The 14,970-nt window shown below is 39.2% G+C and overlaps 2 protein-coding genes across 3 annotated transcripts in view; both read right to left on the bottom strand.

The window, feature by feature from the left end:
* chchd6a (coiled-coil-helix-coiled-coil-helix domain containing 6a) overlaps positions 1–7,837 on the bottom strand; it is a 57,679-nt gene extending 49,842 nt beyond the window's left edge. For both annotated transcript variants that reach the window (XM_061810380.1, XM_061810389.1), the window contains exons 1-4: positions 7,439–7,837; positions 6,522–6,594; positions 4,697–4,817; positions 3,938–4,079 (exon numbers count right to left, since the gene is read on the bottom strand). In XM_061810380.1, coding sequence (XP_061666364.1) covers positions 3,938–4,079; positions 4,697–4,817; positions 6,522–6,594; positions 7,439–7,600 — 498 coding nt within the window. In that variant the 5' untranslated portion in view covers positions 7,601–7,837. The remainder of the gene's footprint in view (positions 1–3,937; positions 4,080–4,696; positions 4,818–6,521; positions 6,595–7,438) is intronic.
* Positions 7,838–8,077: 240 nt separating this feature from the next.
* Positions 8,078–13,123, bottom strand: LOC133490824 (E3 ubiquitin-protein ligase TRIM39-like). Its single transcript, XM_061801371.1, has 4 exons — positions 12,609–13,123; positions 11,784–11,923; positions 9,352–9,519; positions 8,078–9,135 (listed from the first exon to the last, which is right to left on the bottom strand). Exons 1-4 carry the CDS (start codon positions 13,080–13,082, stop codon positions 8,427–8,429), a joined length of 1,491 nt encoding a protein of 496 aa, XP_061657355.1. The 5' UTR covers positions 13,083–13,123; the 3' UTR covers positions 8,078–8,426.
* Positions 13,124–14,970: the final 1,847 nt, after the last annotated feature.

Raw genomic sequence — 14,970 nt, 5'->3', positions numbered from 1 at the left:
ATTTGCAAATATTTTCTTCTGGATAACAATCGACAAGTGTTGAGCGTTAAGACAGGAAACTGTTGAACTAAAATTCTGCGGTACAATAACTCTACACTTCCAATCAAATGCTGTAAATATTATTGTCAAGGTGGCTGACAGTTTCAGGCATTGGGACTTGCAATCAAATAGTATCCCTGCAATTTTGAATTCTGTTCATGATAAATTACAAGAGACATGTCATAGTGCTTAAGAACAAATAATTTAATATTTAATAATTTAATAATTTCCCTACCTAAAATACCATTGTGAACAAAAAGTTAGTCATCGTGTGACTTGTTTAAAATGTATTTTTCTAAAAAGTGTTGCTTCTCATTTCTTCTTTGTAAATCAGAACAAAAAGATGCAGGAGTGACATATGCCAACATATTTTTTTTTTCTTCAAGGTGAGCAGAAATTCTAAGTGGGGCATGGAAAACGTAGGAGCCTATTTCATTTTGGTGAGGCAGGAATTTTGCGTACTTAAATTTGTCAGCATAATTGCATGAATTTTTAACAGCTGGCATCGACCAAAGCCTCCAATGACAAAATTTGGTAATTTTAATCTTTTATTCACAAATCAATACTATTGGTCAGTGCCCATGTGTCAATTTGTAAAGTGTTGAAAACGGGACAATGATCTTTTTGACAATGTAATATTAACGGCTCAACAAACGTGGTGTTTTTGTAGTTTCCTGTAAAGTGAAGCAATGAGAGGCTTCAACCCAATTCCAGCGAAATGCAGGGATAGGTTTGACAATGTAATGACAATCTACAATGAACCCCACAGAATTGATAGAATTCTTAAAGGTCAACTGACAGCCAATAATATATTTCAAAATAGATATTGTTATGAAAACTACATATTATTCACTTCAATGTCTAAACGGAAAAAAATGAGCGGAGAGTATGTCATTAATTTGCAAAGTTGCGCAAGTCTCACCCAACATCCCAGTGGCGGCCATTTTGCCTGCAACGTCATTTGCAGATGTCACACTGGGACAGACGCCATTGAGAAGACGCTCTGCCACCTGCTATGGCAGATGAACAAGAGTGATTTTCAGATTTTTCTGATGCCCCTTCTGAGACTGAAGCTCATTTTGAAGAGGAAAACATCTCACAATCGAGTGAAGTGACTGGGGCAATATTACTCTATCCTTTCGAGCCCTATTTAGATGATATGCGGATCACTTCTAACTAACAAGAGACTCCCCGACAGACGGAAAAATGACGGGCCTATAATTGTTCAATTTCCTAACTCTTGAGAGAAGGATCACGTTGTCGGACGTAGACTGAGCTTATTATTATTGCTCCTTTAGGAGAAGTTGTTTGAGTTAGGTGAATATACGTCTAGTTAGCTCGCGTTACATGCTACTAAACTGTCTTTGTAGTTCTATCTTATTGTTTTGTGTTGTATTATATTGTATTGTGTGTGATTAAATTGTCTTAAACGCAATACAAGGGCTTTGTTATATTTTGCCAGTTTGACCAAGCGGATTTATTGTAAATTCACACGTAACATATGCTATAAACTGTGAAACAAATTAGTATCCCCCAACTATTATTTTTTTAACAGCTCTATACACACCTACCTGTCATCTACAACCCACAAAGCTCTCGTCCTTTGCACCTGTGAAATCCATTTTTCACGACATAGTGGGTGTTTTGGAAAAGTGTTAAGAGTGAATCCATCCTCCCGAGTGTTCGAGGAAAATCCAGCAAGACGACGAGCCGGCATTTTGGATTACATGATGAAAAAAAACAAGTAATTTTTCGCCGGTACAATACCTATAAACCAATATGAACACTCGACCTTGCTACTGCAATAAAACGTCACTTCCTGGTTCTTCTCCAACACAAATGCCTCAAGAGGATTTGCATGGTGGGAGATGCAAAAATCCATATACGACATCATGAAAAAATGGATGAGTCCATTGCGGCTGCCTTTTTTTTTTATTAAAAACCATACTAAAAATTATGCTTTACATGTCAGTTGACCTTCAAATATCAATTGCTCATTCATCAATTATTACTTCAGAATTGAAACCAAAATATACTAGCTCATTACATAGTTTTGATATGAATATATAAAAAAAAAACAAATTTAAAACAATCGCCAGGACATGAAAGAACTGGAATTAATCTTTAATTCCATCACCTGACAGCCAATCTTGTGATGAACTAAAAAGCATTTTTGAAACACAAGATATATACTCCTGTCCTAAATATTATTGAACAAATATGCTTGTCGCTGTGTTCATAACTGACCATTACGTCAAAATAAGCAAAAAAAAAAAAAAAGCAATTAAATAGGTAAAAGCAATGCACCTTTACCTGCTTGAGCATTCACAGCGTGTGAATGCTGAGCCACTATGTTCTCTTGACGCGATAATAGGAAAATAATCTAATTTGAGTTCCAAGTGAATGAGCGCAAACCTGGCATGCACTTGAATTGCATGTGCATATAAGTATTCATAGCACAGGAGAGAGTAATTACAAGGCGCCTTTGGCATTAGCATGTCCAGTCTTGTTGCGGCAGTTGTTGTGCTTACTATGTCCCTCTAGTGACTTTCTATTAACAACGGGAGAATGCTGGAGTGAAGATAAGGCAGCCACTACAGCATGCCTTATCAAAGTCAGGGAAGCAGGTGCAAGAGACGAGACACATGAAATGGGCCACAGCTGGCGTGTAAAACAAGCTCTCGTTTCTCCTTTCAACCAATCCACCGCCAACCAGTACTACCTCTAACTCCGGGAAACTCTTGAGGTGCAATTTACCACTTGCACTAGCACTGATAATGCAGGCTCGGGGGCAGGAGGGATTGAAAGGGTTAAAAGACTGGAAGCGATATAGTAAAAGGGTAAGGTGGGAGTCAACTATAGCAAAATTCAAGGAATGAGCGGAAACTCTGAAGGAGGTTGCCGAGGAAGGAGACAAGATGCGTGGAAATGATGAAAAGAGTGTAAGAGGAGGTAGAAAAGGGATTTAAACGGAATTACAAATGTAATCCAGAGCCTCACCTTGGGAGAGTGTAAAAAGCTCCCAAAAATGGTATTCGAAAGAAAGGACCACATCAGAGCTACATGGCATCAAGATGAATAAATAGAATATTGGAAAATACAAATTTATACACATCTACCAGTAATCAATAAATACAAACTAAACTGCATGAACATAATTTCAAGGTGTTAATCAGAACCTCATAGGAAATTGCAAAGATGGCTGTAGCTTTCCAAAACCAAAACTCAATTTCCATAATTTTATTGGACTGAGGGCATCAAAGACTCCACAGTCACCATAGTATTTACATCAGCAATTTTAGTAACACACTTTTAACATAGAACATTTCTTTTAAATAAAATCATAATGAAACAATGTATGAAGTCGTTTCTTCTGGAAGAATGTTCTAATTTCTTGACATGGTGAATTTGAAGCGACAGTTAAGATTATATGAAAGAATTTTGAAGTATCTCAGTCTGTATGGTGTGGCTCAACAGTAATAGAGGAGTTTCACTTCTTTAGTTCAATTACCAAGAGAAATTTAGTTTACCATGAATCTTGATGATGATGATAGAGTTGTCAGAATAGCCCTTGTGGTTGCTTGGATTGACTTTTTTTTTTTTTTTTTTTTTTTTTTTTTTTAATGGCCAAGCTGTTTTGTCCAAAATCAAAGCGCTGAATTGCAATGTAGACCTACACCATCAATGACTCCCCCTCCCCCCCCTTTTTTTTTTCAACATCAGACTTATTTCTAAACAGGTGACTATTCTTTGGTCTATAGCGAGCCTTGGTGGTTTTACGTGGACCAAAAATAATGCAACACATTTTTTGCCTCAATTCCAATAAGGGTTACATTTTAATGACTTCGGTTTGGGCTGCAATCATAAAATAACTGTGCATGTGTGCATGCTTACATACCAACTGTTTGGCCTCCTCAGCCTTCTGGCGTGCCTGTTGTCTGTCCCGACTCAATGCCTTAATCATCTCCTCCTTCCCTTTCTCTGCCTCTCTTTCCTGGTCCAACTCCTCCCTCAGTATGCTGTGCTGGCAATCACCAGTCCTCGAAAACACACACATGCATAATCATCCTTTCGTTGCCTACAGGCCCCTTATAAGGTCTGAGTGCAAAATACAATGCCTCCAACATTAGCTTCCTCAAGAGGGCAGCATAGATCACATGGCAGATTGTGTATGTGACAGTATTTTAAAGACCCCCCCTCAAAAAAAAAAATATGAAAAATTATGTACTTTTATCACCAAGTAAAGATAACGTTTTTTTTCTCCAAACAGAGCCACCCTAGTGCATCAGGAGAAAATTAAAATAGCAACAATTCGTTTTTTTCCATGGTGATGTCAAGGAGTGATTCTTCTAATATACAAGAGACTTTTATTTAGCTCTCTTGATTTAAGAACATAACTAGAATTTTCAAGAAGCAAAAACAAAATATACTAATTTATGGCTTTTTGTGATGAGTGAGCTGAGACCCATTAGTAATTGGAATGCATATAGTGCTTTTCTTTTTACAGTCACAAAATTGGTTCCTTCCTCTTAAAGTAAAATAAATGTGATGATGTGATGTGGAAAAACAGATACGCCAGCCACAAAATGGCATCAACCTGAAATTAGGAGCTGACAAAAACAACTGTACAAAATAAAGGATTAGAATTGACACCAACTTCTGCGCATCTTCCGTAACTTTAGTAGTTGTTTTGTTCCTGTTGAGCTGGGTGCTTGACTGGGTCTGGTGCTGTGGGTTCTGTTGGGGTCGGCTGCTGGAGTTGGCACTTAAAAAGGCACCTGAAGAAAGAGACAAGTTGATAGCAAATCAAAGGTTGATGGCTGAAAAAACTTTTTGTGAAATAAATTATTTACTAATGGCATCATTCAGAATACACAATGTTATAAAAAAAATGCAAACAAAGGAATATGATTTTTCAATAGCATACTGTGTTCCTCCATTATTTTGTGGTTGCAGTTTCCTACTCATTTAAATTATTTGCCACTATTGAAGGTGAAACATAACTTTCATAACATTCTCTGACAACAAATGAATGCATATTGTACACTTGCATGATTTCCATTAGCCCAATTTCTAATAATTAAAAATTACAGTGAAAAATTTTATGAAATCACAATGAGAAATAATTGCTACCTTCTATTTGCAGGCATGAGAATGACCAATTTGGAAAAACACTGAAAACGTCTGCCTTGGGAGGGTTCAAAAATATTTTTTTTATAAAAAACACTATTAAATGGTGACCTCTGGTAACTTCTAACAGTGTAAATACAAGGCAATCATAATATTTTGAAAACTTAAAATATGAGTCCAAACAAAATAATTTTGCCAAAATTCAGACATAAAAATGTAGACTGAGTGAAATTTATATCAAATAGGCTACTGCACTTAGTTATACTTAAGAAAATAAGTACACAAGTAATTAAGTAATTTGTTGAGAGAGAGAGAGAGAGAGAAAGAGAAAAGTGAGTAATAAAATGCGTGATCTACAGGGCCAGTGCTACAGATAGGCCTAATTGTATTAACAGTTGTCCATTATATAATATTTGGGAAATTTACGTCCAACTTACCTTTTGCCATACTGGAAAACGTGCAGACCGCTCGATAACATATCCGTATTTATGTAAATTAGATTTATGCCGTAGCAAACAGAACGCTTCTCCAAAAAATATTAAAATCAGAGTGAAAATACTGCGGAATGTTGTTATTAAAAACACCAAATTTAATGCAAACAGATAGCAATGCCGTACACAGGTACCAATGCCATTTTCCGCCATCACGGCTGTGACTAATTTCACGATGAACGTTTCCAACAGATGCTAGCACCCGGTCTTGATAACAGCCTCGCCCTGCGTCAAGCCGTAAAAAAATATTCACAACGAATCTACACGTTTCACGACTATGACATTTTCAGCTGAAAAAACTCAGAATTCCGCAAATCCACAGAAAATTATCATCCCTGTATTTGTATTACTCTTTCAGCACAACAATCTTGTTATTGACAGGATCCACAGATCAGCATCACCTTCACTAGAGCATATCTTATTGATTTTTTTTGTGTGTGGTTTCCGTAATTCAAAGCATGCCCCCTGCTGACACATCCTACTTGCACTAAACAATATGGCTATAGCCAAAGAGGTACTAATTTACAAAAGGACAGTCAGTGTGGAAGGCAATCACACGGTCAAGGTCAATCACACTTTTCAAAGATACACCAGTAATATAAAACAGTTATTACGGATAAGTTGGAAACTTTTCACCCGATGTATGTACCTCCCAAGCTGCAAATATTTTTCCGTGGTGACCTTGCCTCACCTGTTCAACTCAACACGGGGAAAGACGGTGAGAGCGGTGGTGCAGCATTATCTTACAGCAGATGTATGGACCGGGAGAGCCATGCAATGAAACCACTCATTTTTAAATTATCAAACGGTGAAAATGTTTGTTTACACAACACCCAGGGCCACAGTGAAGTCCTAGATTACCTGTCTCTCTCTGTGTACACTGTGGAGGAATGTTGGCCACACCCCTCATCCTCTGGAGAACATCTTCTGAAAGCTAGACCAGTGGAAAACAAGTTTGATTTAAAAAATTTAAAAAAATAAATAAATCGCTCAGCTCAAAGAGCAAAATGATTTTTGCAATTAGCAACATGCATTTATAAATATTTCACTTATTTTTGGCAGATAGGACAGTTAATTGGTGTAACAATTTAAAACACTACCTGTACAGTGTTTATCGATGATCACAGTTTCATTCTCAAATTAATTTCTATCACAACAAATCAGTTTGAACTGAATAAATGTTTTTCCAGATTTAGAGGTTCCATTGTACAATGAACACTGTCCTTTTGTAAATGCTACAAAGAAAATGTTCCAAGAGCAAATGTTCTTCAGTGTCTCACCGAAGTACTACTTTGTCCGTGCGTGTTTATGAGCACCTGTACCAAAATGGAATGGGTGTTTAATTTCAAAGTAAAACTCAAGTACAAAAATATGTTGCAACGTTCTGGAGGGGCATCGTGGGCGAAAACTAAGATGAATTAATCAGGAGAGCATATACACTCTACAATGAAATAAACGTCTCACCTGTTAATAACGGTATGATCTAATTTTTTTTAAATAAAATGAAAGAAATGGCAATACTTTTAACTTGCTACTTTTTCCAAGGGAGCTCTCGCTTCTGATGGGGTACGTAAAGATGCGACTTGTCTAACGTCCACATAGCATCCTCCAGACATCAACACCATCGTTAGTTGGATTTCATTTCATTCCATTCCACTTCAGCAACTGTCCATTTGCGCGATTGCACGAGTAATCAAGTGTACTCTATCAACTGGTCGACTCGTATATATTGCTAGCATAGCCTAGCAACAAACAAACACTAGCTTAATTAGCATTACCTTGACTCCGCGAAGAATCCTGACTCTGTCCTCGTCGTCCACACCAAAAGACACTTTCCTCGTCCTACTTTCCCCCGAGCCCATGTCGCAAATTGCGTTTGTACGTACTCTATATTTATTATGTACAGTTACAGCTTCTTTCCTTTCAAACTCGAATCTCATGAACTCGTACTGCCCAATGACAGATGGGATCGGGTTGCCAGATCCCCCTTTCCTACCCGTTTTACAAGTTTATACACGCACGAAAAAGTAAGACGTATAACGATAGAATAGAGAAAAATATGTATGAATACGTATTCAAATGTAACTGAATTTCAGTTTTAGTGTAGCTAAAAAGAAATAAAAATATGTAGCCAATCATTTGTACAATCCAACATGGCAGCCTTGGCTCCACCTTAAAGCTCCTCTTAAAGTCATAGTAACAACCATGAAAATGCCATGACAAATCACACTCACATAACCACAGTAATTAATTGTGATGTAATTATTGTAGGAGAGTACATGCCCTTGTTTTGTTGTCAGTAGTAATGATACTAAACGTGCAAATATCATCACAATAATTTATTTCTATACAAAAGAAATCACAATTCACATTCACACTTCAATGTAAAAGAAAAAAAATAAAGGAAATTAACTGCTCACTGATTTCCCGTGTGGTATCAATCAACAACTTACACTACATAAAAAAATATGCATCGGCATTAATCAAAATAACTAAACAGTCACTAATGTTACTGAATAATGCCTATGTAAACAAACTACTATCTGATTAGAATGTTTGGTTTGAGTGATGGTGTTATACTAAGGTTGAAAATCATTTTATTTCTTTCACTGCTGTGCAACATACAGTTGCTGCAGTATAGAGTCAAATTAGCTAATATATAATTCACAATCCAAGTACTGTATTGTTTATATGGGTGTAATTTCACTAAATGGACCAAGTACATTTGTTCTGTCCAAGGGCTTATCAATGCCAAATCCAATATGCTCACAAGCCACACTGGAGTGTGATCCATGAGTCTGGCGTGTTGGAGTGGATGCTGAAAGCTGGGTAAACCATCTCTTTAAACTCAGTCTTGAATGTGTAAAGATGCTCCCTTTGGCCTTTAATGCTGTGGAACATCAAGGTGCCGCCCTCATAGTCCAGGGCCACCTCGATCTTCAGCGGTTGCTGGCTCATTTCACGCAGGACCACGTTGGACGAAGCCTTACACACTGTCAGTTTGCCGCTTTTCCACTGGAGTCGCCAGGACACTGAATTGTGACCCAGTCGGCTGTGGTCGCCACGGCGGGGGATGCTTTTGTAACACACCCCCAGCGACCACATGCTATCGGGGCCCACTTCCACCACCCACACATGCTCGCCATTGGAAAAGCCCTGGCTGCACATGACCTGCGGGGCACTGGTGAAGCGGTCCCTGTGATCGACGTACGGCTGCTTGCTAGCGCTGTACTTGGCAGTGCGCAGGTCGGTGCTGAGTTGCAGGTTGGGGTGGGCTGTGCATGAGTTGAAGGTGAGCTCCAGGGGATTGAAGAGGATGCAGAGGAACTCAGCGAGGCGGTTCATTTCGGCTCGGAAGGCCTCGGATCTGAGGCCTTCCTGCAGTTGCTTGGTGTTGAGGGGAGCTGTTGCGGGAATGTTGCAGGGAATGGTGACTGTGGCAGCCTTCCTCACCTTCTCTTCGATCAACTTAAACCTGCAGACAATGGGTGGGGAAAAAAATGCTCATTACTTATTTTTTGTTTCATCAAATCCTCTGTTGAGCATTTAACAACCAAATGTATTTTTTCCAAAACAAATATGCTGTTGTGCCTAAACCCCGTGTTCGTCATGCAGACATCTGGCAAGACTTGTTTTGGTGAATGTAGCAATGAATACGCACAGTTACAAACATTTCAAAATAATAGCCTACCGGTTTATGAAGCTGCATGAGTCTGTCAAGTTTAGGGCCTCGGTTGCACTTTGCTGGGCCTCCACTAGCAGCTGCTGTTGCTCCTCTAGTGCGCCTACACCCAACTGCCAGCTGTTTCTACGGTGGCTTTGCTCCTCTTCCAGGAGCTTATGCAATCTCTCACGGTACCTGAACACAACACCCAGATAAGGAGAAATTGAGTGCCAACCAAGGAAAAGGTGACTGAATACCTGAATAGTACAGTCATTTGACAGGATTGCAAACACATCAACCAAGTATGAGGGCTGTTCTCCCCGTGGCTGTGTGGAATTTCTCCAGGTACTCGGGTCTCCTCAGACCTCCCAAAAATGTGGATTGTAGGTTAATTGTCTCTAAATTTTGAGTAGGTGTGCATGTGAGTGGGAATGGCTGTTGATATGTGCCCTGCGACTAGTTCAGGTGGTACTCAGCCTCTCGCCCAGAGTCAGCTGGGATAGGCTCCAGCACCCTCACATCCCTGGAGGATCAGTTGATAAAGCATTGGCCTCACAGTTATGAGGACCCGGGTTCAATCCCGGCCCCGCCTGTGTAGAGTTCGCATGTTCTCCCCCGTGCCTGCTTGCGTTTTCTCCGTGCAGTTTCTTCCCACATCCCAAAATCATGCAACATTAATTGGAAACTCTAAATTGCCCATAGGTGTGATTGTGAGTGTGACTGTTTGTCTCTATGTTGATTAATAATAATAATAATTCATCAGAATAAAATAATGTCATTGTGACTTGGTGGCAGGGACTTCTTGAATGCTGACAAGAGTCACAGTTGAAAAACATTGTATTAGCAGAATAAAATCCGGATGAGCGACATGTGACAACAACAGACTGATAAGCCCACATTTTTATCTGTAACAGTCACCTGTTAGTCTTGCTCTTCAAGTTTGAAGGCACAATGTGAAAATAATTATGGTCTTTCTTTGTGAAAATTATTATTCTGATAACACATGACGCTTTGTAAATGTCATCGTCATAAGAAAAATTCAACTCAAGCTAAAAAAAATTGGTTTTACAATGGAGGGGTCGAGGCAAAGGGATTACTTTCTCAAAACATGCAAAAACAAATATCAAAACAACACATCTGTCCGTAAACTAAGTGAGGAAAAAAATGCAGATGGAACAAGCATGGATTGACTTTTCTAAGATTCTCAAAATGAGATTTTGTGTGGTCTTGAAACAAGTCTTGAAAGTTGCAAAGAAATCTGGACAGAAAAAGTAGTGTCTTGAAAAAAAAGTAGAGTATGATTTTATTCACTTGAAATAAGATGTATTAATTTGGCAAGATTTTGCATTCATGTCTTGTATCTTATTTTTTTCATCTATTGTTTCATGTGTCGGCCATTTGCGTTTCTTATTTTTTTAAGCAAGAAAGGCTTATTAACTTAAACTTCAAAATGTTATAGGTTTAAAAGGAAACCATACAACCCTGATTTGTAATTAATATCATTGTGATATTTTGCAATAATCCACAAGTGTCAAGCGCAGTTTAATAAAAGTGCTTCAAGTTTACAAATAAGTTTATGGACATCGACAAATGTACTTGAGTTAATCAGTAGTCTGGTTACATTCATTTGACAAGGTCACAGACTTTCCTATACAGTATTAAGTTAGGGTTAGTTATGGTGAGTTTTTGTAAAGCATGAGTCAAAACCGATCGTTATTATTTTAAACACATTAAATAAATTACAAAAGCATCAATGTTCATGGTCATATGACTTGGTGATGAATAATAAACATATCACACTATTTACTACAACAAACCTAAAAACTATTTGACAGATACCTGTGACAGTTTGAGTCGGTGGCATGACAATCTTGCTTGTAACGCAGCAACATCTGTCCTGCTGCACGTTATTGCGTGCCGTGAGATGATCATCAGGTGCGTTGTGCCTAATGACCCCATCAGACTCAACAGTTTTTTGTTTTATTGTAATTTCCGAGGCGGCACGGTGAAAAGCGGGTAAAGCATTGGCCTCACAGTTCTGAGTTCCCCGGTTCGATCCCGGCCCCGCCTTTGTAGAGTTTGCATGTTCTCCCTGTCCCTGCGTGGGTTTTCTCCAGGCACTCCGATTTCCTCCCACATCTCAAAAACATGCAACATTAATTGGACGCTCTAAATTGCCCCTAGGTTTGACTGTGAGTGCGGCTGTTTGTCTCGATGTGCCCTGGGATTGGCTGGCATCCTGTTCAGGGTGTACCCTGGCTCCTGCCCGTTGACAGCTGGGATAGGCTCCAGCACTCCCGTGACCCTCGTGAAGATAGACGGCAAAGAAAATGGATGGATGTAATTTCCTATAAATAATGTGACTTTGTTCCAAGTGTGTACGGCTCGTTTTTGTTCCCTCGGTACAACAAAACCTCAATGTCTGTGTGTTTCTTTTTGGTTTTTGTCCACTACATTACCCGTCCACCAGTCCAGCCATGACTTCCACTGTCGTGATGGCCTTGTTAACCAGTTTGTCGCCAATAGCTTCAGAGAGTCCCTGCTGCTCCTTTACCTTCTCTACCAGGAAGTCAGTCATCTGCAGCCTGTTGGAAACCACCTGTGCGTGCACATTTAATCCATGTCAAGTCACATTTCACAGAGAGAGGCCAAAAACAAATGTCACGTCACTCGTCCCTCATGCATTCCTTCCATTGTTGTACTGGTCACGTAACAGTCCCAGAAAAGTACCAGTATTCACTCAAATTCACAAGTGACTCTGAAGTTTTCCAAACATACAAATCCCTTCTAATGTTAGAGATTGTGTTTGTAATTCAAAAGTATTATCTGTTTATCTCCTTAGTTACCTAGCTCTATATTTGCCCGTTTACAAATAATGTACTTATAGTTCTATTGTATCACACAGAAATTACAAAATAACATTGTTATTACAATACCTGCTACGTTACCCAAGTGTAGTGTTTATCTGTCTATCTATCAATCATGCACTTGTGGAATGTAGGAGAAAGCCTGAGGACCCGGAGAAAACTCATATGATAACTATTACTATTAATGAATTAACATACTAATGAACTAACAATTACTGTGACAGGTCTCCTGGATTTTTATTTGTTGTCAGAGTCATTGTTACTTATCTGGTGACAAAACCTTTTAAGTTGTAACATTTGTTTTTGATGTGCATCTTAAAAAAAAAAAACTTTAGCTCAATGAAAAAAAATTTTTTATTATTTTTGATAAATGCATTCAGAAATGAAACAATTTGGACGGGAATCCAAAGGCCCTACCTTGTTGCGGACCTCCAGGGCATGTCTCATCTCCCCCTCAGCAACGGTGAAGGTGAGAACCTCATGGTTCTGGTGTTGGCCCTCCATGAAACACTTGGAGCACAGCAAGCTCATGTCGGTGGAGCAAAAGTACACAAAGGGAGAACAGTGGCTTTCACACAGATTCCCTGACTGCGATGCCTCGTCCGCAGACTTGTCCTGTGAATTCTGACGTTTCTCCAGCTGATCGTCATGCTCTGAGGAAGTTGCGATATAGCCATTGATTATGCTCCCAAGTTTGAAGTTCTTCTGTAGAGAATCAATTCCCTGAAATTCCTTGCGACACTCCGGGCATTGCAGAACCTGATCGGTCCTGTGCATGGTCTGCAAGATGCAGACCTGACAGTAGTTGTGGCCGCAGGGGAGAACCACAGGGTCCAAGTAGAGCTGAAGGCAGATAGGACAAGTGAGCTCTTCTCGCATAGAATAACTCATGATGGAAGGTGCAGCACCAGGTCTTAGCCAAATAATTGCTGATTTCGTATCCGAGCTGGCCCTTTGGTCAAAACCCACGAGGACTCTCCTTTGCTCTAAGACGTAGAGGCTGTATCTAAGTCCAACAAGAAAATGGAAATACCAGTAGCCCTGCTTTTTCATTTGATAGGCAATACGTGCACATGCGCACCAAGAAGAACAACATTCCTTTTGTTGAGTTACGGGAAATACACTGCACCATGAGGGCTGTTTGTGGTAAAAATATGCAACACAGACAGTTTCTATGTGCACTAAAATAACCTGGAGGAAAGTCATACATTACATAGAGAAATCTTGATTGCTGATTGGGTTGTGGTATGTGTTTCACATGTTTGAATATTGCTGAGCGAGAAAGTTATTCCTCAAATGTGAGTTGATATCAAAGGAAAGCAAAGCAAATGTATTTATATAGCACATTGTATACACAATGTGCTTTGATGATTAAAAGGATTTGAATAAAAAAATAAAAATGACAACAAAATATGTAGATTTAAAAAATGAAAACTACAATTAAAAACAGTGTCCAGTGCAAGAAATATTAAAAGTAAAAATACTCTAAAAAGCATGAGAAAACAAAAGAATTTTCAACCTGGATTTAAAAACATTCACACTTGGGGCTTCAATCATATGAGTGAAATGCTTTTATAGGACAACTCTTCCAAATGTTTATGTGTTGCTCAGAATTGGCCTCACAGTAAATGAGGGAACATGCTTGAGTACACACAATTGAATCACGTGTACCGAATGACTCATGTTGAGTGTAAACAGCAGGCAGAAACCCTTCTTTTTTTCATTGTGGATTTGCATGAAAGCCTGTCAGCAGTCATCTTCAGCACAAAAAGTTACCAACAAAAATAGAGAACATTTTCATTTTATGCGACGATTGTGACTAAATGGCTACCAGATCAAGGAGATGATTTTGAAAAAGATCTCAACTGTCAGAATTCTTGTGTATTCTGATTGCTCATTGTGATTAAGTGTGAATGCAAACATTTTCAACCTGCTGCACACCAAGCGAGTTGACCGAGACTCTTTGAGTTCTCTGGTGCGTTGCCGTTCACTTCAGGGTAATGGTGAATGCGTCAAGTGTGAGATGGTGTGATAAAGAGATAAGGGAATAAGTTTAATCCTGTATGACACAATGAAAAAAGACGATATTGTTGGCCCTCCTGTAAATGCGAGTGTCGGAAATCTGGCACTATTACACTTCAACATGGCAGCAAGGACTTTACCAGGAAACATCCTATGAAAGACAAAATTAAAATGCCAATGGGAGATGCCACACATTCATTCAGCTGTGTAATAATTTGAAGTGAGGATATTAAATTCAAACGATGGATTCACAGTTCTGAGGATCCAGGTTTAATCCCAGCCATCACTGTGTGGAGTTTGCATGTTCTCCCCGTGCCTGCGTGAGTTTTCTCCGGGCACTACGGTTTCATTCCACATCCCAAAAACACGCAACATTAATTGGACACTCTAAATTGGCCTTAGGTTTGACTGTGTGTGCGGCTGTTTGTCTCTATGTGCCCTGCGATTGGCGTGCAACCAGTTCATGGTGTACCCCGCCTCGTGCCCGTTGACAGATGGGATAGGCTCAAGCACTCCCGCAACCCTTGAGAGGATAAGCAGCTCAGAAATTGGATGGATGGTATTAACTTGATTTATTTTGTCATTGTTCTATTTATAATTTTTAAACACAAATATTTGCACTCTGGTATACAAACACCACAATTCATGTTCACATTAGAATAGAGAAAAAAACTGACAAAGCACTGATTTTCTTGTGATGTCAATCGACAATTTACATTTTTGACAATAAAAGAAAAGTTGCATGTTTGCCGTCTGT

The sequence above is a fragment of the Syngnathoides biaculeatus genome, chromosome 2 (assembly GCF_019802595.1).
Source record: "Syngnathoides biaculeatus isolate LvHL_M chromosome 2, ASM1980259v1, whole genome shotgun sequence".
Lineage (NCBI taxonomy): Eukaryota > Metazoa > Chordata > Actinopteri > Syngnathiformes > Syngnathidae > Syngnathoides > Syngnathoides biaculeatus.
The sequence above is the reverse complement of the archived record's forward strand: the minus strand, read 5'-3'. Positions and strand labels throughout refer to the sequence as shown.